Source organism: Chiloscyllium punctatum, chromosome 2, assembly GCF_047496795.1.
Source record: "Chiloscyllium punctatum isolate Juve2018m chromosome 2, sChiPun1.3, whole genome shotgun sequence".
In the NCBI taxonomy this organism is placed as follows: domain Eukaryota; kingdom Metazoa; phylum Chordata; class Chondrichthyes; order Orectolobiformes; family Hemiscylliidae; genus Chiloscyllium; species Chiloscyllium punctatum.
The window spans coordinates 127,147,868-127,173,646 of NC_092740.1; the positions used below are offsets into that span (position 1 = coordinate 127,147,868).

The 25,779-nt window shown below is 41.2% G+C and overlaps 1 protein-coding gene across 3 annotated transcripts in view; it reads right to left on the reverse strand.

The window, feature by feature from the left end:
• The window catches only part of smc5 (structural maintenance of chromosomes 5), a 62,570-nt gene that overhangs the window by 10,068 nt on the left and 26,723 nt on the right, over positions 1-25,779 (reverse strand). For 2 of the 3 annotated variants that reach the window (XM_072588279.1, XM_072588286.1), the window contains 8 exons: positions 23,608-23,781; positions 13,045-13,214; positions 9,651-9,774; positions 6,200-6,322; positions 5,015-5,143; positions 3,900-3,995; positions 1,665-1,769; positions 1,438-1,557 (listed from right to left, as the gene is read on the reverse strand). In XM_072588279.1, coding sequence (XP_072444380.1) covers positions 1,438-1,557; positions 1,665-1,769; positions 3,900-3,995; positions 5,015-5,143; positions 6,200-6,322; positions 9,651-9,774; positions 13,045-13,214; positions 23,608-23,781 — 1,041 coding nt within the window. The remainder of the gene's footprint in view (positions 1-1,437; positions 1,558-1,664; positions 1,770-3,899; positions 3,996-5,014; positions 5,144-6,199; positions 6,323-9,650; positions 9,775-13,044; positions 13,215-23,607; positions 23,782-25,779) is intronic. The other variant, XM_072588294.1, reaches the window with a different exon arrangement.

A 25,779-nucleotide genomic window follows, 5' to 3' on the forward strand; every position in this document is an offset into this window, starting at 1 on the left:
TGGAATCAATTTAGGTAAAGGGGCAGTACAAAGAGATCTGGGTGTTCTTGTACATCAGTCAATGAAGGTAAGCATGTGAAGAAGGCTAATAGCATGCTGGCCTTCATAACAAGAGGGATTGAGTATAGAAGCAAAGAGGTTCTTCTGCAGCTGTACAAGACCCTGGCGAGACCACACCTGGAGTATTGTGTGCAGTTCTGGTCTCCAAATTTGAGGAAAGATATTCTGGCTATTGAGGGAATGCTAGGTTCACTAGGTCAATTCCTGGAATGTCGGGACTACCTTACACTGAAAGACTGGAGCGACTGGGCTTGTATACCCTTGAGTTTAGAAGACTGAGAGGGGATCTGATTGAGACATAAGATTATTAAAGGATTGGACACTCTGGAGGCAGGAAACATGTTTCCGCTGATTGGTGAGAGCAGAACTAGAGGACACAGCTTAAAAATATGGGGTAGACCATTTAGGACAGAGATGAGGAGAAACCTCTTCACCCAGAGTGTGGTGGCTGTGTGGAATGCTCTGCCCCAGGGGGCAATGGAGGCCCAGTCTCTGGATTCAATTGAGAAAGAGTTGGATAGAGGTCTCAAGGATAGTGGAACCAAGGTTATGGAGATAAGACAGGAACAGGATACTGATTCAGGATGATCAGCCATGATCATATTGAATGGTGGTGCAGCTCGAAGGGCAGAATGGCCTATTCCTGCACCTATTGTCTACTATCTCTCAAAGACACTCAGCATCTTGACTTGGAAATATATGTTTCTGTTCCTTCAGTGCCAGATTTTTTTTGTACCCTCAGTGTCGCTGGGTCAAAATCCTGTAACTCTCTCCTGAATAGCATTGTGAGAGTCGTAATACCAAATAGACTGCAGTGGTTCAAGACAAACATATTTTCAAGAGCTACTATGGATGAGCAACAAATGCTGGCCCAGCCAATGATGCCTTTATCCCATGAATAATTACAAAAATAACTGTGTACACAAAAATCTTTATCTTCCATAATAATCTATAGGGTGTTGGGATTGAAACAAATGATGAAGTTTATGCTTCTATCACGGGAAAATAGGGTTAAATAACAGGGCTAAATGACTATCACATGATGCATTTCAATGACTTGAAAAACAACAACAAGCTGATATGCTGAAATCATATTTAGTTTGTCAGTTTTGAATCATCTTATGGCAGTGAACAAATGACTGGGGCCAAACGCGATAAGTGATTTCTTCAGATATAAAAAGGTTTGATAAATGTCTCAGGTCACCCAAATGGCCAGGGAGTTCTATAATTATCATGTCAACAATGACCAACATCTTGCAAGAAGGTAACAACTTAATGATAACTTAGTTACGCTGAGAGTTGAACTGTTTGATAAGTGGTATTAGGGACATTATTGGGGGCATGTCAATGTCAAAATACAGATGCAGATCATCCTACCTCATTATCTGTGTGCAAATCAATTTCTCCTGCGCACTGCATTGAGCGGAAATATTCACTAAACTTCTCATTAATTTGTTCGACAAGCTGTTTCAAAGGATTTAGCCACTTTTCTTTCGCCTATGGGAAGTGATAAAGTAAATTCAAAGAAAGACATGAATGACTCACATTGATGTTAAGAACAAACATAAAAATGAAAGGTCTGAATAAAATGTTTCTTCAACTACCTGTGAGATGTTCAGTTTATACTCTTCCAGTTCATTATTTTTTCTATTCAGCTCTTCTGATAAATTTTCTATTTCTTGTTTTCTCCTCTTGTATTCATCTATAACCTAGAAGTTATTATATTGAATATATCAATTGAAATAAATAGCGAATCATGAAGTGGCAGATGGAGTTTAATTTAGGTAAATGCGAGGTGCTGCATTTTGGGAAAGCAATTCTTAGCAGGACTTCTACACTTAATGGTAAGATCCTAGGGAGTGTTGCTGAACAAAGAGACCTTGGAGTGCAGGTTCATAGCTCCTTAAAATGGAGTCGCAGGTAGACAGGATAGCGAAGGCAGCATTTGGTATGCTTTCCTTTATTGGTCAGAATATTGAGTACAGGAGTTGGGAGGTCATATTGCGGCTGTACAGAACATTGGTTAGGCTGCTGTTGGAATATTGCGTGCAATTCTGGTCTCCTTCCTATCGGAAAGATGTTGTAAAACTTGAAAGGGTTCAGAAAAGATTTAGGAGGATGTTGCCAGGGTTGGAGGATCTGAGCTTTAGGGAGAGACTGAACAGGCTGGGGTTGTTTTCCCTGGAGCATCAGAGGCTGACGGGGACCTTATAGAGATTTATAAAATGAGGGGCATGAATAGGATAAATAGACAAAGTATTTTCCCTGGGGTGGGGGAGTCCAGAACTAGGTTTAGGATAAGACGAGAAAGATATAAAAGAGACTTAAAGGGCAACTTTTTCCAGGCAGAGGGTGGTAGGTGTGTGGAATGAGCTGCCAGAGGAAGTGGAGGAGGCTGGTACAATTACAACATTTAAAAGGCATTTGGATGGGTATATGAATAGGAAGGGTTTGGAGGGATATGGGCCAGCTGGCAGGTGGGACTAGATTGGGTTGGGATATCTGGTCAGCATGGATGGGTCCGACCGAAGGGTCTGTTTCTGTGCTGTACATCTCTATAACTCAATATGTTACTATCATGGCAGTTTGAGGACAGTGTTCATCTTGGATTTGCAGACAACCTTAGCAAATGTTTCTAATTAAGTTACCACATAGCATAATTCTCAGCTCCTGTGAAAGGAAATTTATACAGCTAGCAATAATAGTTCCCTTTGGATATTCTGAATGTAATAATGATGCACTTATCTGAATTAAATATTTCTGACTGGACTCAAGTTTCTAAGTAAATGTTTTGACCAATACCTGAAACAGATAATTTTATTTATGTGATTGAAGTTTGTGGAACCTGGTGTACAAATTCATCCATAAACATGACCGCAAGCTTCCAGTTTTCTGTTCATCACATCAGTGTACCCATGCCAAACTTTTTTATCACAGGCCTGCTGCAATGTTCCAGTGAGCCTCAGCACAAGCTCAAATAACAACATCTAATTTCTGGCCTCTCAGACTCAACACAGAGTTCAATAACTTAAAAGCACAGTTCTGTCCTTTTTTTAAAGCCCACTCCGACACCCAGAACTGCCATGACATGAATTACTTTTAATATAGGGAATCCATTCACACGGTCAGGCATATTATTACAGGACATGGGTTGCTTTGAGCACAGCCTACCCATTCTCTTCTACTCTCAGGTCTCATTATGACTTGTCCAGCTTCTCTTCTGTCTTGTCCTACTATCAATAATCACCTCATTTGCAAGTACCCCCTTTCGTATCTCTCAACCCCTCTCTGGTCTTCTTCTCCACCTATCTGCTCACCTCTTGCCCTCACACCCAACCTCATCTTCAGCATAAATACTACTTTTTCCTCACAGCTATCAGTTCTAACGAAGAATCATTGGACTCGAAACATTAACTTTGCTGTCTCTGCACAAATGTTGCCAGACCCACTCTGTTTTACCAGCAAATTGTGATTTTGTTTCACATCTCCAGCACCTGTAGTTCTTTTGTTCTTTTTGCTGTGTTGTTCTCCATTTCAATAGTGACTACACTTGCGAAGTATTTAATGGTCTGTAAGCATTTCATGATATGCTAAGACATAGAATGGTGCTATATTAATGTAATTTATTTTTGCATAAACATCTGTATCTTAAATTATGATGGAAACCTATCTTTCCCCCATTGATGCACATACGGGAGTACCAATATTATTACTTCAACTGAAACTTAGGAAAATCACAGAAGGGATACAGGATTAATGCTCTCAACATATATGAATGCATTTACTTCTCAAAGCATCTGATCACGTTTCTGCTGAAAAAAGTAAATCAACACTCTTACTGAAGAGTTCAAGCCAGTGAAACAGGACGCTCTTGATCTTTCTTCATTAAGCGAAGCATCTATTTCATCCAGTGAATTTGGAAGACTTTGAAATGCCTACAACAGAGAGAAGGTAGTCACACTTACAGATCACCAAAGATTGAAATGGCTCACTCTAACTTCATGACAAGTTAAACATAAATACCAATGTTCAATAATAGATTAAGCAGTCAGTTACAATGAGGTTTGATGAGTTTATTTGCAAAACAGCATTCTTCAATAACAGCCTTTACAACTATTCACAGCAAAAGCAATGGGATTAGAGATTAACTGCAGCCACCCTGTGTTTATAGGGGAAAGCAACAGTGAAATGATGAATCACAATGTTGTATCCACCCTGGTCAAAGGAGCCACATAGATCTTCCAATACTCTGTCCCACTGTCCAACCCCATCCCTACTCTTTCAGAAAGCACATTCACTGTTGTGTATTCAATAATAAATGTGACTAAGTATAATAAGATCCAATAATTTCCATTTCATGTGTACAACAGTGATTACTTTCAAGATAAAAACTGCATTGACAATTCACAGTTGCATTCCAGTTCCTTTACTTGCATTGACGTTTATTTATCCTGAAGCAAGATTCCAATATCCCAGAGTAATATTCTTCCAGAACATTAGTATGTGCACAACTGCAATTTAAAATTTGTCATCACCACCCACAATTTCAATATTAAAGCAACACCTATATGAGTTTTCAAAGTAAATGACGATTCCTAATTTTTTTGCTTCTGCAATCACACTTTTGCGATCAAAGAAATCACTACATCTTTATCAACAGAATAATTAAAGATAATTACTGCTTTAATTATTCACACATGGTGAACTGAATACGCTAGAAGCCAGCAGATTTGCACCTGATTTAGTTTGGCACGAGGTTAAGCCATTATCCCACTTAGTGGAAACAATTAATTGCACTTTATATTTATCTATATTTCAGCGTGCAATTCTTGAACTCCCATTAACAGGCATGCATCACATAACACATCATGACAGGCTGAGGCCTATAAACACTTCAGGTAGATAAGTGGTACAGCCACAATTTGCTATAGTTCAGCACTTCATCGTTCCTTACTGTCATCAGCTCCGAAGGGATGTCACTTTCATTAGGATCCAGGTCGCAGGTCTCTCTGGCTGCTTTCATGCGCTCTTTACACATATTTAGAAGTCGTCGCTTTTTCTCATCCAACTCTACATACTGTTGCTGTGATTCAGAAAGATTTAATCAGAGAGTAAAGCAGCCATTTATAAAGTTACTTGGGCAGCAACTATCCAGTCAAGGAATTCTCTGTTGTTCCCTCAGTTTTAGATCATGTTTGCCAATAGAACACTAGAGACTACAAAAGTATTTGCATGATCCATTCACTCGTGAGCCCTTTAAATCAAATACTTAACACACATAAATCACATTTTTAAAATAGCTGACATCATCAATTCATTCCCCCATTAATTCACAGCATATAATTTTTCCTGAAAATGCAACTGGTTTTGCTACTTAATTTCACTATAAGGGAATATAAAATTCAAAAATCTTGAATTACAGCTATATATACAAAGAGGCACATGAATCTCAAATTAAGCTTAAATGACTGGCATAAAAGTTTTTTGTACACACTAGGTTTACTAACTGTATTTTTACAATCAGTTATTCTTTAATTAACAATAACCTATATAATAACATGCATAGTTCACACAGTGGGAACAAGTTGGGGTTGAGAAACTGAGCAGTCATGATTGGATGGCAGAGCAGACTCTATGGGTTGAATGGCCGAATTTCTGGTCCTATGTCTTATGGTCTGAGTTAAACCCTAATAAGTGAATTTAACTTCCTTACACTACCCTCAAAGCCAACATCTGAAAAACCGAGTGTTTTGTCAGATATTTTTGCCTGAATGGAGGATTCATGAATTGGAATGGAGTCAAACAGCAAGTAGAGTACATTTCTGGTTATGAACTTGCAATATTGAACTTATTTTTATTTAGGGAAAGCATTGAGGTGACACGATTCTCGAGTGGCACATACCGACCAGTTGAGCTGAATGGTTTGCTTCTATGCTGTAATTTTACGGTCGAGTGTGGTGCTGGAAAAGCACAGCAGGTCGGGCAGCATCCGAGGAACAAAGGAATCGACGTTTTGGGCATAAGCTCGTCATCAGGACCTGCTGTGCTTTTCCAGCACCGCACTCTTGACTCTGATCTCCAGCATCTGCAGTCCTTTCTTCTTCCCTATAACTTAATGGAACAGAATTCAAAATGGTACCTGTTTCATTTTTTGTTCCACAGCCGATTCTTTTAGTTCAGTTTCCAGCCGGTTCTTCTGATAAGTCAATGACGTGTTTTCAAGAACAAAGCCAACTTTCTCCATGTTCAGTGTGAGGCAGGTCTGGAAAGAAAATGCTGCAACTTTAATCAAAGTTCTCCATTCTTGGCCAGTCCAAAATTCCCACCAATCTTGCAGAGGTGAGAACTTGGCAAAATAAACACATTCTCAACATGAAATTCAACATCACACGATAAATTGTGAAGCAAGGGTACATGATTTCAGCACAAATGTGATATGTTAGCTGTGGATATGTAACTCTGGCTTTTGGATAATTACAATGCATGGACAATTTGAGCATTGGTTATCCAGCTGGTAAAGAGACTTAGCCAAGAGGAGGAGGAGGAAGTAAACTTTAAAATAAGAACAAAAAAAAATCCCAAGTATTAAAGTATGTACGTATGAGGGCTTTATAAAGAGAGGTACAGATTGCAAGACACAGGAAGTTATGTTAAACCTTTATAAAATGCTTTTTATTTATCCATGGGATGTGGGCATCATTGGGAAGGCTTGCATTTATTGCCTACTTCTGACTGGCTACGTGAGGGTGACATGCTGCCATTTTGAATCACTACAGCCCTGAATGGTGTTAAGCTTTTCAAATGCTCTTGCAGCTATAACAGGGAAATAATAAATACTCCAAAAAAACTTCTGACTTGTGGCTAATAGGTTGCAGGCAAGCTTTGGGGAGTCAGGGCCTACCCTTGTTGCCACAGTAGTATGTGAAAACTCTGGTCAAGTGACCTTCAGGATGTTAATAATTGGGGATTCAATGATGGCAAATCCTCTGTATATCAAGAAGAGCTGATTATATCCTCTTGAATTTTAGGTCTGTGCATAATTGTGAGTACCACCTTGTAGAAAGGATGTGAAGGCTTTGGAATGGGTGGGTACAGCTAAGATTCACCCGAATGATTGCAGGGTCGAGGGACAACGATTATGAGGATAGACCAGAGTAACTGGGGCAGTTTTCCTTAGACCAGTGGGAATAAAAGGAGATTTCATAGTGGCGTTTAAAACTATTAATAGCTTAGATAAAGCACATACAGGCAGCCTAATTCCAGTAGTTGAAGGTTCAAAATTCAGAGGGATACAAATCTAAGGAGACTGACAAACAACCAAAAGAAGCCAATGAAGAAAACTTCCTTCTTAAAGAAGTGTTTGAGGTTTGGAATGCACTGCCCAAAAAGGACGGTGGAAACAGGGTCAATATTAACTTTCAAAAAGAAACTGGATAAATACTTAAGAAAACAACTGTAGGGATATGAGGATACTGCAGAGAAGTGGATTATTCTTTTAAAAGGGCCAGCACAGCCACAAAGAGCGGAATGAATTGGAAAGTGCTGATGTACAATAGAATTTGGGTATCCTGGTCAATAAGCCACTGAAAGCTGATATGCAGGTGCAGCCAACTACTAGGAAGGCTAATGTAATATTAGTCTTTACTGATAATTCTGTCCAAGATGAGGAGGATTTTACTTACAGTCATAGAGATGTACATCATGGAAACAGATCCTTCGGTCCAACCCGTCCATGCTGACAAGCTATCCCAACCCAATCTAGTCCCGCCTGCCAGCACCCGGCCCATATCCCTCCAAACTCTTCCTATTCATATACCCATCCAAACGCCTCTTAAATATTGCAATTGTACCAGCCTCCACCACTTCCTCTGGCAGCTCATTCCATACACATACTACTCTCTGTGTGAAAAAGTTGCCCTGTAGACCTCTTTTATATCTTTCCCCTCTCACCCTAAACCTATGCCCTCTAGTTCTGGACTCCTCAACCCCAGGGAAAAGACTCTGTCTATTTAGCCTATCCATGCCCCTCATAATTTTGTAAACCTCCATAAGGTCACCAGTCAGCCTCCGACGCTCCAGGGAAAACAGCCCCAGCCTGTTCAATCTCTCCCTATAGCTCAAATCCTCCAACCCTGGCAACATCCTTTTGAATCTTCTCTGAACCCTTTCAGGTTTCACAACATCTTTCCGATAGAAGGAGACCAGAATTGCACGCAATATTCCAACAGTGGCCTAACCAATGTCCTGTACTGCCGCAACATGACCTCCCAACTCCTGTACTCAATATTCTGACCAATAAAGGAAAGCATACCAAACGCTGCCTTCACTATCCTATCTACCTGCGACTCCACTTTCAAGGAGCTATGAACCTGCATTCCAAGGTCTCTTTGTTCGGCAACACTCCCTAGGACCTTACCATTAAGTGTATAAGCCGTGCTAAGATTTGCTTTCCCAAAATGGAGAACCTTGCACTTATCTGAATTAAACACCATCTGCCACTTCTCAGCCCATTGGCCCATCTGGTCACGATCCTGTTGTAATCTGAGGTAACCCTCTTTGCTGTCCACTATACCTCCAATTTTGGTGTCATCTGCAGACTTACTAACTGTACCTCTTATGCTCGCATCCAAATCATTTATGTAAATGACAAAAAGTAGAGGGCCCAGCACCAACTACTCAGAAGGTTGTGAACATTTGGAATTCTCTGCCACAGAAGGCTGTGTAAGGTCAATCTTTGGAGTATGCTCAAGTAACAACTGATAGATGTTTGATTACCAAAGTACAACGGAGTTATGAGAATGAGTAAAAGACATGGCAGTGTCCAATCAGCCATGATCATGAGCATGCCAGGTCAGGCTGAACAGGATGAATGGCCTACTCCAGTTCTTATATTCCGAACTGGTCTCTTTCTGAACTGTACAGTTGGTTGGTCTTATGAATTTACTTTTCAAATATTCCAACCCCACCAACCAACTCGAATCGACACACATTACCTCAACACATGAATGCACTCTCATCACTCCTACTCGTCTTTGAGCTCTCAGATTTAACGGAACTGTAAAGGAACATTCATCTTATCAGAAAACCTTAAAACAGAAGTGTGTGGTGAGGTTTAGGGGGCAATTTAAAGGTTTAGGCAACTAAAGATGGCGTGGTGAAAATCAAAAATTACAAGAGGCTAAAATTGGAGAGGGACAGAGATCTCAGGTTTTTGGACTAGAGGTGGTTAAAGAAATATGGAGTGATGAGGGGGCAATGGAATGATTAGAAAACAATAAAGAGAACTTTAAAATCGAGGCACAGCACTTAAACGTGTATCCAAAGCTAATGTGTATACAAAAATGCTTCTGCTTACACTGAATTTCTTTACGGCCTTGAATATTTTTCATTTAAGCAATACGGATTTGCATTTACTTATACAGCTAAATATTTTTGTCAAGACACTGATTGTTATTTTCAGAACAAAAAAAATTACACAAAAAATAAATTCCAGCATATTTTGCTAAAGGGAACTCATTCAACTGAATCAAGGGGTTATGGAATCGACAGATTTTTATGAAGATAATGAGATAAAATGTTGTAATACTTACCTTAATAAGCTGTGTTAATTCAGAGACTAATTTGGCCTTTTGATTTTGGATTGCCTTCATTTTAGCATTAGCTTTTTGTTCTTCCTCTTCAATGTTGATAGCGTCCATCTCCATCTGCTTCAGACTAAGAACAAGTTATTAAATAAGGGGAGAACGGCAGCTTCTCTTAGCATTCAAGCATTTCCAGTACCTATCTTTGAATGAAGACCATCCTCATCTGCTTTGCTTTCTGTTACAGAGTAGTTATCACCGAAAGGTGTGGCGATGGAAAAGTACAGCAGGTCAGGCAGCATCTGAGGAGCAGGCGATTTGAAGTTTTGGGCATAAGCCCTTCATCAGCAATGAGGGGGAAGGGGGCTGAGGGGAAGGTGACAGTTGGAGGGAGATGGGAGTAAGTTGCGATAGGTCAGTGGGGAGGGTGGAGCAGACAGACGGGATAGAGGATGGACAATTAGGAGGGCAGTGCCGAGTTGGAGGATTGCATCTGGGATAAGTTGGGGAGTGGGGAGATTGGGAAACTGATGAAGTTGATATTGGTGCTGTGTGGATGGCAGATCCCAAGGCAGAAGATAAGGTTGTCTTCCTCCAGCTGGCGGGTGAATATGGCAGTGGAAGCGGCCCAGGACTTGCACATCTTTGGGGGAGTTGAAGAGGTTGGCCAAAGGTGGTGGTATTGGTTGCTGTGCGAGTCCCAGAGATGTTTCCTGAACTGCTCTGCAAGTCGGTGACCTGCCTCCCCGATGTAGAGGAGATCACACCGAGAGCAACAGATGCAGTAGATGAAGTAGGTGGCTGCGCAGGATATTCTCCACTGGATTTGAAATGATCCTTTAGATCCTTGGGACGCAGGTAAGAGAGGAGATGTGGGCACAGGTTTTACACATCTCGGGGTGGCAAGTGAAGGTCCTGAGTGTGGAAGGGAGTTGTGGAGGGAATGATCTCTGCCGATCGCAGATAAGGGTGGGAAGGGAAATATGTATCTTTGCTGGTGGGATCTGACTGAAAGTGGTGGAAATAGCAGCGGATAATGCGCTGCATCCGGAGATTCGTGATTCGTGGGGGTGGGTGGAGGGAAAGAGATAAGGACCAGGGTGGGTTCTATCCTTGTTGCTGTTGGAGGGATGGGGTTTGAGGACGGAGGTGTAGGAAGTGGAGGAGATGTGGTTGAGGAGGGCACTGTTGACCTGGATGTAATGAAGTAGCTGTGGGAGTCGATGGATATTAAGTAGATGCCCATGTTTAGTTGATCGCCGAAAAGTGAGACAGAGGGGTCCAGGAAGGGGATGGAGGTGTCGGAGCTGATCCACATTAACTTGAGGTCAGGGTGGATGGTGTTGGTGAAATTGATGAATATTCAACCTCCTCATGGGAGCACAAGGTAGAGCTGATATTCATCAACGTAGCGGAGGAAAAGGTGGGAGATGGTACCTACAAAGAGGCAAGCATAGCTGGGACCCATGCAGGTGATCACAGCTACCCCTCTAGTCTGTAGGAAGTGGGAATAATTATAGAATAGTCATGCACTATGCAGAGACGACTAAAATAACAATTTGTAACCCACTGTCATTAAAGTTGCTGACCAACAGTCTCCTATTCCAATGACATTCATCGCTAATCTCCTTCAGGTTCATATTTGACAAGTTATTAGAAAATTAAAAGTTCATGCAGAAGTATTAAACAAAGTTTAGAATATGTTTTAATTTGTATATCATCACTGCCTCGGTTATCTTTAAATCCAAAAGGTGCAACAGTCCTCTTTCCAAAGGTCCAAAAGATAATGAAGCTGAACCTAGACTTGATTCACTAATTCAACAGAATAAAATTTCAGCTGTAAGATAGTTTCCAGCACATCACCCATATGCAGAATGCAAGAAGAGCAAGCAATATTTGGCTAATGAAGCCAGCAAAAACAATATGGTAAATAAAATAGAAAAAGTGGGCTCACCAGCACTTTCTCAAGAGCAATAAATGCTGAGCTAGCCAGCAATACCCATCCCCCATGAACAAATTTTTTAAAACTCCGTGCCACAGTTTATATGACTCAAAATTTATTTTTAAGAATGTTGCGCAACTGAAAGTTTACTTTGCACAATGTTTGGAAAATTTGAGATAGGTACACAGTTTTTGAAGTATGTTTGGAGGCAGTCTCACATCAGAGATTAACAGACCAAAATGATAAAAATAGCAATATCACCTACCCACTGTGACAAATAAATATAAAATACAATTTACATGGTCACAATGAAAATAGACTCCAGAATTTTAATTTTTTTTAGTTGAAATTGCAGCAATCACATAATTGCATTAATGTCAGCAATTCAATGATATAATAAAGAAATATTCACAATAATTTTAAGCAGCCAAGTGGACTGTGAAATTCAGGAATATTCAAATGCTAACCTGTCTAATCCTGATACAAAAACTATTCTCTCGAAATGGGATTCACTTTTCACATGCAGAATAATGTAAGAACACTTCTCACTAAATTGCTCAATAAAATGTTACTGCTTGATCTTTACTCACAAAAAACCATGCAAATCTCACATTCTACAAGCTTATATTGCTCTGCCACTAATCTCTAATTAAATCACACCATGGTAATAAAATTTTATTCTCATAGGCAAGGCCACCATAAACATCTGTCTACATAAATAAATTTGCTCGAACATACGGATTAGAAGTAGGTCATTTGGTCCCTTGAGCCTGCTATGTTATTCAGTAAGATTACAGCTGATCGGTTTCATATTCAATATTTCCAACTACCATTAATAACTTGTGATTCTCCTCCCTATCAAGAAGCTCTTCAATAAAAATATTCAATGACGTTCCCTCCACTGTCTTCTCAGGCAATGGTGTTCCAAAGTCACTCAATGCTAAGAAAAAAAATTCTCATCTCTATCCTAAAAGGGGTCATCCTAACTTTTAGGCAATTTCTCCAGTTATACACTGACCCACAAGAGGAAATTTCCTTTCATGTTCATCTTATTAAGTCAGCCATTCAGGATCATATGAACTTTAATCAAGCTGCCCGTTGCTTTTCTAAATGCCATGGAAATATGCCTACCCATCTAACCTATTCTTGTAAGACAACCTAGTCCTCTGGGTATCAATTTACTGAATCTCCTTTGAACGGTCTTCCAGCACATTTACTAGCTTCTTAAATAAGGAGGTCAAAACAGTACTTGAAACGTGGTTTCACCAATTTCCTGTGTAAATGAACTTGGCAGCTCATAATAGTAAGCAGTTTTCTTTAAATATTTCAAGCAGTGTACAATCTCCACCTTCTTTGTATCACACATGAATGGACATCATTAATATCTTGAGTACACAGAGATTAGTGGGTGGATATAGGTTAAGCAAATGTTCTGCAAACAGTATAATGCAGAGCCCATACCTATCATTTTTTGTGCTGATCTTTTGTTCCAATTGTCTTCGCCTGCTCTTCATCTCCAACAGCTCTTTCTTCTTTGTTCTCAGTTCATTATCTTTGCGCTCGAGAAGTCTCTGTTTCTCAGAAAATTCAGTAATGCGTGATTCTACTGCATTCAAATTGGAGGTTATGTCCTATGGATGAAACAGAAGAGGGAGTCATTACACTCTGCAGTTTTATGTAAGCAACCACCATTGATTCCTCACTCTTTGACTGTATTCAACCTTCTCATTCAAATTAAAAGGCAAGTATCCAACTGGAGGAAAACGCCTGTACCATTAGAGGGTAGCTTTTCTGCAGTTACACTCACCACATAACTGGTTCACAAAATACAAGGTCTTCAGTAAATTATATTCAAGATAAAGGATGAGGAAAAGCTTTAAGTGATCACACATACATGGTCAATAACTAAAAGATAATGTTGGAGAAACTCAGCAGATCTGGCACTCTGTGGAGACAGAAATAGAGTAAATGTTTCAAATCTGATGTGATACTTCAGTTCTGAAGTCACAACAGTCTCAACATTCTAATTTTGTTTTTCTCTCTCTACAGTTGGAGAGAGACTTTCCGAGTTTCTCCAGCATTCTCTGCTTGTTTCAGATTTGCAGCAACTGCTGCATTTTGCTTTTATTTGGCCAGTAAAATGGATTGAAATCTGAGCCTTTGGGTGTGACACAATGCCACCTTTGCCCCATCACACAAAATATTTCAGGATTGATTGTTTTTAACAGATGGTCTCAGATTATGAACTCAAACAATTGAATTCACCAGTGTAACCATCCTCATAATAAATGTTAACAAAAAGAGCCAAAGTTTTTGGAGGACACCCTGTTGTAAAAAATCTAGTTAGATAACACAGATATAATTAAAATTGTCATTTCTTGGCACCCACATTTTGGATGCAAGTTTGCTTGCTGAGCTGGAAGGTTTGTTTTCAGATGTTTCGTCACCATACTAAGTAACCATAAGACCATAAGACACAGGAGTGGAAGTAAGGCCATTCGGCCCATCGAGTCCACTCCGCCATTCAATCATGGCTGATGCGCATTTCAGCTCCACTTGCCAGCGTTCTCCCCGTAGCCCTTAATTCCTCTAGACAACAAGAACCTATCAATCTCGGCCTTGAAGACATTTAGCGTCCCGGCTTCCACTGCACTCCGTGGCAATGAATTCCACAGGCCCACCACTCTCTGGCTGTAGAAATGTCTCCGCATTTCCGTTCTGAAATGACCCCCTCTAATTCTAAGGCTGTGTCCACGGGTCCTAGTCTCCTCGCCTAACAGAAACAATTTTCTAGCATCCACCTTTTCAAAGCCATGTATTATTTTGTACGTCTCTATTAGATCTCCCCTTAATCTTCTAAACTCCAACGAATACAATCCCAGTATCCTCAGCCGTTCCTCATATGCTAGACCTGTCATTCCAGGGATCATCCGTGTGAATCTCCGCTGGACACGTTCCAGTGCCAGTATGTCCTTCCTGAGGTGTGGGGACCAAAACTGGACACAGTACTCCAAATGGGGCCTAACCAGAGCTTTATAAAGTCTTAGTAGTACATCTCTGCTTTTATATTCCAACCCTCTTGAGATAAGAGACAACATTGCATTCGCTTTCTTAATCACAGACTCAACCTGCATGTTTACCTTTAGAGAATCCTTGACTAGCACTCCCAGATCCCTTTGTGCTTTGGCTTTATTAAGTTTCTCACCATTTAGAAAGTAGTCCATGCTTTTATTCTTTTTGCCAAAGTGCAAGACTTCGCACTTGCTCACGTTAAATTCCATCAGCCATTTCCTGGACCACTCTCCCAACCTGTCTAGATCCTTCTGTAGCCTCCCCACTTCCTCAGTACTACCTGCCTGTCCACCTAACTTCGTATCATCGGCAAACTTCGCTAGAATGCCCCCGGTTCCCTCATCCAAATCATGAATATATAATGCGAACAGCTGTGGCCCCAGCACCGAACCCTGCGGGACACCGCTCGTCACCGGCTGCCATTCTGAAAAAGAACCTTTTATCCCAACTCTCTGCCTTCTGTTAGACAGCCAATCCTCAATCCATCCCAGCAGCTCACCTCGAACACCATGGGCCCTCACCTTGCTCAGCAGCCTCCCGTGTGGCACCTTATCAAAGGCCTTTTGAAAGTCTAGATAGACCACATCCACTGGGTTTCCCTGGTCTAACCTACTTGTTACCTCTTCAAAAAATTCCAACAGGTTTGTCAGGCATGACCTCCCTTTACTAAATCCATGTTGACTTGTTCTAATCAGACTCTGCTCTTCCAAGAATTTAGAAACCTCATCCTTAATGATGGATTCTAGAATTTTACCAACAACCGAGGTTAAGCTGATTGGCCTATAATTTTCCATCTTTTGCCTTGATCCTTTCTTGAACAAGGGGGTTATTACAGCCATCTTCCAATCATCCGGGACCTTTCCTGACTCCAGTGACTCTTGAAAGATCTCAACCAATGCCTCTGCTATTTCCTCAGCAACCTCTCTCAGAACTCTAGGGTGTATCCCATCGGGGCCAGGAGATTTATCAATTTTAAGACTTTTTAACTTTTCTAGCACTATCTCTTTCGTAATGGCAACCATACTCAACTCAGCCCCGTGACACTCTTTAATTTTTGGGATATTACTCATGTCTTCCACTGTGAAAACTGACGCAAAGTACTTGTTAAGTTCTCCTGCTATTTCCTTATCTCCCATCACTAGGCTCCCTGCATCAGTTTGAAGTAGCCCAATGTCTACTTTTGCCTGTCGTTTGTTTCTTATGTACTGAAAGAAACTTTTATTATTATTTCTAATATTACTGGCTAGCCTACCTTCATATTTGATCCTCTCATTTCTTATTACACTCTTTGTTATCCTCTGTTGGCTTTTGTATCCTTCCCAATCTTCTGATTTCCCACTGTTCTTAGCCACTTTATAGGATCTCTCTTTTTCTTTAATACATTTCCTGACTTCCTTTGTCAGCCAAGGTTGTCTAATCCCTCCCCAGTTAATCTTTCTTTTCTTGGTAACATCATCAATGAGCTCTTGGTGAGCTTTCTATTTATGTGTTTAGGTTTCCTTCGGTTGGTGATGTCATTTCCTGTTCTTTTTCTCAGAGGGTGGTAAATGGGGTCTAAGTCAATGTGTTTGTTGATAAGAGTTCCGGTTAGAACGCCACACTTCTAAGAATTCTCGTACATATCTCTGCTTGGCTTGTCTTAGGATGGAGGCGTTGTCCTAGTTGAAATGGTGTTCTTCCTCATCTGTATGTAAGGATACTAGGGAGAGTGGGTCATGGGTTTTTGTGGCCAGTTGGTGTTCATGTATCCTGATGGCTAGTTTTCTGCCTGTTTGTCCAATGTAGTGTTTGTTACAGTTCTTGTAAGGTACCTTGTAAATGACTAGAATTTTGCTTGTTTTCTGTATAAGGACGTTCAAGTTCATTAGTTGCTGTTCTAGTGTATTGGTGGGTTTGTGGGCTACCATAATGCCAAGAGGTCAGAGATGTCTGGCAGTCATTTCTGAGATATCTTTGTAGGGAAGAGTGGCTAGGGTTTGTGGGCACATTTTGTCTGCTTGTTTGGGTTTGTTGCTGAGGATTCAGCTGACTGTGTTCATCATGGGACAAGCTAAAATAAGACAGGCATGATCACCTTACTGGGATTGTATTTATGGACCCCCTAATTGTCAGAGGGAAATTGAGAAACAAATTTGTAAGGAGATTTCAGTTATGTGTAAGAATAATAGGGTGATTATGGTAGGGAATTTCAACTTTGCAAACGTAGGCTGGGACTGCCATAATGTTAAGATTTTAGATGGAGAGAAATTTATTAAGTGTGTCTAAGAAACTTTTCTGATTCAGTATGTGGATGCACCTACTACAGAAGCTGCAAAACCTGACCTACCCTTGGGAAATAAGGCAGGGAAGGTGACTGAGGTGTCAGTGGGGGAGCACTTTGAGGCCAGCAACCATAGTTCTATTTGTTTTAAAATAGTGATGGAAAAGGATAGACCAGATCTAACAGTTTAAATTCTAAATTGGAGGAAGGCTAATTTTGACGGTATTGGCAAGAACGTTCAAAGGCTGATTGGGTGCAGTGATCACAAAGAAGGGGACGGTTAAAAAATGGGAAGCCTTCAGAAATGAGAGAGTCTAGAGACAGTATATTCCTGTTAGGGTGAAAGGAAAGGCTGGTAAGTGTAGGGTATGCTGAATGACGAGAAAAATTGTGGGTTTGGTTAAGAAAAAGAAGAATGCATATGTCAGGTATAGATAGGAGAGATAGAGTGACCCCTTAGAAGAGTGTAAATGCAAGTATACTTAAGAGGGAAATCAGGAGGGCTAAAAGGGGACATGAGATAGCTTTGGCAAATAGGATTGAGGAGAATCCAAAGGGATTTTACAAAGACATTAAAGACAAAAGGGTAACTAGGGAGCGAAGAGGGCCCCTCTAAGATCAGCAAGGCAGCCTTTGTGTGGAGCCGCTGATTTTTGGGGGGGGGGGAGAGATACTAAACGAGTGTTTTGCATCAGTATTTACTGTGGAGAAGGACATGGAAGATATGGAATGTAGGGAAATAGGTGGTGACATCTTGAAAAATATCCAAATTACAGAGGAGGAAGTGCTGGATGTCTTGAAACGCATAAAAGTGGATAAATCCCCAGGACCCGATCAGGTGTACCCTAGAACACTGTGGGAGGTTACAGAAGTGATTGCTGGGCCCCTTGCTGAGATATTTATATCATTGATAGTCACAGGTGAGGTGCCAGAAGACTGGAGGTTGACTAACATGGTACCATTATTTAAGAAAGGTGGTAAGAACAAGCCAGAGAACTACAGACCGGTGAGCCTGACGTCGGTGGCGGGCAAGTTTAGATTAGATTACATTACCTACAGTGTGGAAACAGGCCCTTCAGCCCAACAAGTCCACACTGACCCTCCGATGAGTAACCCACCCAGACCTATTTCCCTTTGACTAATGCACCGAACACTATGGGCAATTTAGCATGGCCAATTCACCTGGCCTGCACATCTTTGGACTATGGGAGGAAACCAGAGCACCCGGAGGAAACCCACGCAGACACAGGGAGAATGCGTAAACTCCACACAGACAGTCAACTGAGGCGGAAATCAAACTTGCGACCCTGTTGCTATGAGGCAGCAGTGCTAATCCTGAGAGATAGGATTTACACGTATTTGGAAGGTTGGGGACAGTCAAATGGCTTTGTGCAAAGGAAATCATGTCTCACAAACACGATTGGGTTTTTTGAAGTAACAAAGAGGATTGATGAGGGCAGAGCGGCGAACGTGATCTATATTGACTTGAGTAAGGCGTTCGACAAGGTTCCCCATGGGAGACTGATTAACAAGGTTAGATCTCATGGAATATAGGAAGAACTATTCATTTGGATACAGAACTGGCTCAAAGGTAGAAGACAGAGGGTGGCGGAGGGTTGTTTTTCAGACTGGAGGCCTGTGACCAGTGGAGTGCCACAAGGATCGGTGTTGGGTCCACTACTTTTCATCATTTATATAAATGATTTGGATATGAACATAGAAGGTATAGTTAGTAAATCTGCAGAAGACACCAAAACTGGAGATGCAGTGGACAGCGAAGGAGGTTATCACAGAGTACAGCTGGATCTTGATCAGATGGGCCAATGGGCTGTGGAGTGGCAGATGGTGTTTAGTTTAGATAAATGTGAGGTGCTGCATTTTGGGAAAGCAAATCTTAGCAGGACTTATACACTTAATGTTAAGATCCTAGGGAGTGTTGCTGAACAGAGAGACCTTGGAGTGCAGGTTCATAGCTCCTTGAAAGTAGAGTCACAGGTAGATAGGATAGTGAAGAAGGCATTTGGTATGCTTTCCTTTATTGGTCAGAGGTCATGTTGCACCTGTTCTGGATGTTGGTTAGGCCACTTTTGGAATATTGCATGCAATTTTGGTCTCCTTCCCAGGAAGGGTGTTATGAAACCTGAAAAGATTCAGAAAAGATTGTTGCCAGGTTGGAGAGGCTGACTAGGCTGTGGCTATTTCCTCTGGAGCATTAGAGGCCGAGGGGTGACCTGATAGCGGTTTATAAAATCAAGAGGGAAATGCATATGGTAAAACGACAAAGTCTTTTTCCTGAAGTGTTTTCCAGAACTAGAGGGCATAGGTTTAGGGCAAGAGGAAAAAAATATAAAAAGGGACCGAAGGGGAAATTTTTTCACAGAGTGTGGTACATATATGGAATGAGCTGCCAGAGGAAGTGGTGGAGGCTGGTACAACTGCAGCACTTAAAAGGCATCTGGATGGGTACATGAATTGGAAGTGTTCAGAGGGATATGGGCCAAGTGCTGGCAAATGGGACTAGATTAGGTTGGGATATCTGATTGGCATGGACAAGTTGGACTGAAGGGTCTCTTTCCGTGCTGTACATCACTGTCTGTATGATTTATCCTACTCCCCCAATACCAAATTTGTCCTAAGTTTCCCATGACAATCTCTGCAACATTTTCTTGCTCTACAACCCATTAACTAGCCTGCATTCCTCCACCTCTGGCTTCCTTCACTCCTAACTTAGATGTTGGGGAAGAACAGAAATATGGATGCGGAAGTGGGCACAGAGCATAACATGATTTAAGCATGAAGACTAGAATCATGACTAAAGTGGAGACCAGAAAGAGTAAATCAATGGGGCCAGGAATGATGGATAAGGAAGACATGGTGTGGGTTAAAATACAGGCAGTAGAGTTTTGGACCAAGTGGAATACCGTTTGAACATAATTGTTTTACAAGAATAAGTGCGAAAGCGGTTTCAAATTCCATATTAAACACCACTCCTTTCCCAAACCCAGCTTTAACCTTTACTGTATTTTTGACAAAGCTAAATGGCCCTTCTTGCCTGCAATAAAGTCAATGGTGCAGGGTAAAATAAATCACCGAATCAGACCAGTGTGAAAGGAGATGCATAGAGACACGATACAACTACACTCACTTAAGAGGGGAGAGAAATGAAGGAACACCAAGGGTTTGAAAACTTTGAGCTGTGGTGCTAAAACATGTACCCAAGAGTCAGTGAAGGGGTCAGGAATCCACCTTGCTCATGCATCAACCTCACTCTAATCTCCCAAGAATGCAAACATAGTGTCCCAAAATCTGTTTCATGTGTTCAGATTTGTTAGACCCAGCCTCATTGGCCCTAAGACGTAATGCTCTGCATAGCTCATCAACTGTTTAAAGCAAGTATCCTTCCGTGACCCTGAGAGTCAGGTGAAGTGTATTTTTATCCAAAAGGTGTTCATCTGAAAGGAAATGCCTTTTTAAATTCAGATTAATTTTTAAATTACTGATGCAATTTAAAAGACCAGAAAATTAGATTAGATTACATTACAGTGTGGAAACAGGCCCTTCAGCCCAACAAGTCCACACCGACCCGCCAAAGCGCAACCCACCCATACCCCTACATTTACCCCTTACCTAACACTACGAGCAATTTAGCATGGCCAATTCACCTGACCTGCACATCTTTGTGACTGTGGGAGGAAACTGGAGCACCAGGAGGAAACCCACGCAGACACGGGGAGAATGTGCAAACTCCACACAGTCAGTCGCCTGAGGTGGGAATGGAACCCGGGTCTCTGGCACTGTGAGGCAGCAGTACTAACCACTGTGCCACCATGCCGCCCAAAACTTAAGGTATTGTAAAAATTCATAAGACATGAACACTTCTAGCTATTTCTATGTGTACTGATGGATCCCATTAAGGCACAACCTCCTGAGAACATTCAGATACAATTGTCTTGTATCAACAGCCAAAATAATGAATCTGTTAGTAGTGACTGAGTCATAGAGGTTTACAGCCTGGAAACAGGGCCTTCAGCCCAACTCACCCATGCCACCTGATCTTCACAATTTAAACTAGTCCCATTTGCCTGCATTTGGTCCATATCCCTCCATCCCTGTCCTTTCCACGTACCTGACTAAATGTTTCTTAAATGATGAAATTACACTCGCTTTCACCATAACCTCTGCAAACCTATTCCAGTCACTCACCACGCTCTTGTGTGAAAAAGGTTGCCTCTCTGTACCCTTTTGTACTTCTTCCCTCTCATCTTAAACCTATGCCCTCTAGTTTTAGATTCCCCTACCATAAGGGAAAGGTTGTTGGCTATCTACCTTACCTTACATTTCTAGTAACTATAGGCCAGTGAGTCTCACTTCTGTTGTGATAGGATTTATGAACATCTGGATAGGATTAATGTGATCAAGGATAGTCAGCACGGTTTTGTGAAGGGCAGGTCGTGCCTCACAAACCTTATTGAATTCTTTGACAAGGTAACTAAGGAGGTGGACGAGGGTAAAGCGGTAGATGTGGTGTATATGGATTTTAGTAAGGTGTTTGATAAGGTTCCCCATGGTAGGCTACTGCAAAAAATACAGAGGTATGGCATTGAGGGTGAGTTGGAGGTTTGGATTAGGAATTGGCTGGCTGGAAGAAGACAGAGGGTAGCAGTTGATGGTAAAGGTTCATCTTGGAGTACAGTTACTAGTGGTGTTCCGCAAGGATCTGTTTTGGGACCATTGCTGTTTGACATTTTTATAAATGACCTGGAGGAGGGGCTAGAAGGTTGGGTGAGCAAGTTTGCGGATGATATGAAAGTCGGTGGAGTTGTTGACAGTGAGGAAGGATGTGTCAGGTTACAGATATAGATAAGCTGCAGAGCTGGGCAGAAAGGTGGCAAATGGAGGTCAATGTGGGTAAGTGTGAGGTGATTCACTTTGGTATGAGTAACAAAAAGATGGGGTACTCGGCTAATGGTCGGATACTTGATAGTGTGGATGAGCAGAGGGATCTTGGTGTCCATGTACACAGATCTCTGAAAGTTGCCACCCAGGTAAATAGGGCGGTGAAGAAGGCATATGGTGTACTGGCTTTTATTGGTAGAGGAATTGAGTTCCAGAGTCCTGAGGTCATGTTGCAGTTGTATAAGACTCTGGTGCGGCCGCATCTGGAATATTGTGTGCAGTTTTGGTCGCCATACTATAGGAAGGATGTAGAGGCACTGGAACAGGTGCAGAGGAGGTTTACCAGGATGTTGCCTGGTATGGTAGGAGGATCATATGAGGAAAGGCTGAGGCACTTGGGGCTGTTTTCATTGGAGAAAAGAAGGTTTAGGGGTGACTTGATAGAGGTGTACAAGATGATTAGGGGTTTTGATAGGGTTGACCATGAGAACCTTTTTCCACGTATGGAGTCAGCTATTACGAGGGGGCATAGCTTTAAATTAAGGGGTGGTAGGTATAGGACAGATGTTAGGGGTAGATTCTTTACTCAGCAAGTCGTGAGTTCGTGGAATGTCCTGCCAGTAGCAGTGGTGGACTCTCCCTCTTTATGGGCATTTAAACGGGCATTGGATAGGCATATGGAGGATAGTGTAGGTTAGGTGGGCTTGAATCGGCGCAACATCGAGGGCCAAAGGGCCTGTACTGCTCTGTATTGTTCTATGTTCTATGTTCATATCTCTCATGATTTTATAGACCCCTCAGTCTCCTACACTCCAAGGAAAAAAAAGTCCTAGCCTATCAAGCTCTCCTTCTAACTCAAACCTTCCAATCCATGTAGGATCCTATTAAATATTTTCTGCACTCTTTAGTTTAATAATACCCTTTCAATGGTAGGGTGCCAGGGATAGCGTTTTGATTTCATTCAGTCACCTGACACTTCCTGCAACAATGCACTGCACAAGTTTCTCAACAATACTCTAATTTTCCAGAGTCTGGAAACACCATGCCTGGCATTTCTCCAAATGCAGTTATTGTCTGAAACAACCTCTGAAATACAAATCCTAAAAATATATACTAGATTTTATTGCAGAAACAATGATGAGTTAACAACACTCGCGGTTAAAACACAAATCAAACTGTAAATGCAATCAAATGAATAAATCCAAATTGTACTGCTTGAAATCGCCCGGTTCCTCGAAGTTACAATAAGAAACTTTGCAAATGGAAGGTTGAGAAGTTGGCATACTTACATGAGATACCAACTAACTCAGAAAACATTCAGGCTTATTAATTAAATAGCAATAGTCAATACAATGCATCAAATCTGCTCTACTTTTCAATAATAAGGTCATGGACAGACTTTTGTTAACTCCACTGCCACACCACTTACCCAATTCCTATATTTGCTTCATGCTCAAAATCGACTGATTTCAGTCATGAAAATACATGGTGGCTGAGCTTGCAAATCCCAAAGGGACTGAAAATTCCTCCAAGATTCACAATCCTCTGAGTGAAGATATATATTGTTCGGTCCTAAATGGCTGACCCCTGAGACTATGGCTCATAGTTCAATACTCCATAGGCAGGCTAAACAGTCTTTCATGTTTAACATCCCGCCAATTTGTCAAAAGACTAACAAATGGAAGTGGATGAACTATTCAGTATTAGGGACCCGCAATCTCTTGACCACAAAGCAGTAATTATTTTCCTCTTTTTAGGCGTGCACCAAAAGCTAATGTTTTGTATAAAATCTTTACCCTTGATAGATCCTCCAAGCGTCGTCTTTCATCTGCATCCACCTGTATAGTGAGAAACTTAGCATCCTTTAGCTGTGTGTTGCTTGAAATTATTTTATTTGAGTAAATTGATTTCTTTACAGTGTATCGTTCTTCTCCTGTATAGATCTGACGCAGCTGTGTTTCGCTTATTACCTACAAAAACAAAACACATTGCTTTGGTACAGACCGCTCCACTTTCACCTTGAAGATTTATACTCTATTACAGGAATGTTCTGTTTTCAACAAAGTTACAAAACTGTTGCTGAGAGTAAATTTTCATCAGTATCCTCTTCTTAAACTTTGAAATATGTTTTAAAAAGCATGCATAAAACCTGTAAAAGGCTTACCAAAATGGTGCAATGAGAATTGACACAATTCAAGACAATATCCCAACAGTAAATTACTTAATTACTGTAGATTTGTTAGGGTCAAAAGCTAAATAGACATTTCCTAAAATCAATTTGCTGCCAAAACTAAAAGCCACTTTCACACCTCCAATTTACTTCTTGTGAATATAGATAACCTATCACAGTGCGATCACTCAGTATATCAGCAGATCAGTGGAATTCTAACTATCAATACATTACTGTGGAAGGTATTTCTATTTGAGGAGAATACCAAAACCAATGTAGTGTACAAAATCCCATGCAAGGACTGCACAAAACACTACATAGGACAAACAGGAAGACAGCTAACGATCCGCATCCATGAACACCAACTAGCCACGAAACGACACGACCAGCTATCCTTCGTAGCCACACACTCAGATGACAAGCAACACGAGTTCAACTGGGACAACACTACTACTATAGGACAAGCCAAACAGAACAGCCAGGGAATTCCTAGAGGCATGGTACTCATCCACAGATTCAATCAATAAGCACATCGACCTAGACCCAATATACCGGCCACTGCAGTGGACAGCTGGAACTGACAACCAGAAACGGCAGAGTCAAACCACCACAAATGCCGGAGGAAACATCACAGACGCGCTTCATAGGAGGCTCCCAAGCACTGAGGATGTCACCTAGACAGGGGACGAAACGCCTGCAACACAAATTCCCAGCTCAGCGAACAGAACCACAACAACGAGCACCCGAGCTACAAATCGTCTCACAAACTTTGAATACCAAAACTGGAGGGTCATAAAGACACAACAGTCAATAATAAAGCCGACAGGATATTATGAAGCAACAGGTTTACATGGAGAATGGGGAGGATATGGAACTCACTATTCCAAGGAGTTACTGAGTTAAATTGTGAAGATGCATTTGAAAGGAAGGCAGGCAAACACAGAAGAAGAAAATATGTGCATTTATGTAGTGTCTTCCTCAACAACTGGATGTCTCAAAACACTTTACAACCAATGAGGTGCTTTTGAAGTGAAGTCCATGTTATAAATACAGCAGCCAATTTCAGCACAGCAAGATACCACAGACAGCAACATGATAATAAACAAACAATTTACTTTTAGTGATGCTGATTGAGGGATAATTATCAGTTAGGATACCATGGAGAAGTTCACTGTTCCTCTCCATTATAGAGCCAGTCATCCATCTGTGACAGCAGTTTTATATCTCACAGGGGATATGTGAAAACATCTTGCTTATGTTTTTGTAGTAAATGATAAATTAGATGCAGAACAAATCCTAGCGAGACTAAAAGGTCTTGTACCACATTGAGCTCCTAATGCAGACAGTACTTATTGTTACGAACACACAATTAACATTGTCTGTGATGACTCCACTATTACCGCTTACATTTCCTCTGGATCCATCAGTTGTTTCTTTACTTGTTGCATTCCATCTCTTGACTCACATTACTGTCCTAGTTGTTGTTTATTTTCTACTACCTTCCAACCCCACAGCTCTTCCCATTTATTCTTTCCCTCCTGCTGGCTTTCATTGTCTGTTGTTGTGTAAAAGGCTGTTAGGTCTCAAACTTTACCCAGTTTTAATGAAACATAACGGAATTGGAGCATTAAGTCTGCAGAGGCTGCCAGACATATTAAGCATTTACAGCATGTTATTTTTATTTCAGATTTCCAGTGTCTGTAGATTTAGCTTTTGCATTCATGTTATAACACTTAGGAAATAGAAGCCAAGGTAATTAAGGCCCCTTTGAACATTTAATAGCTCTCTTGCAATCTGC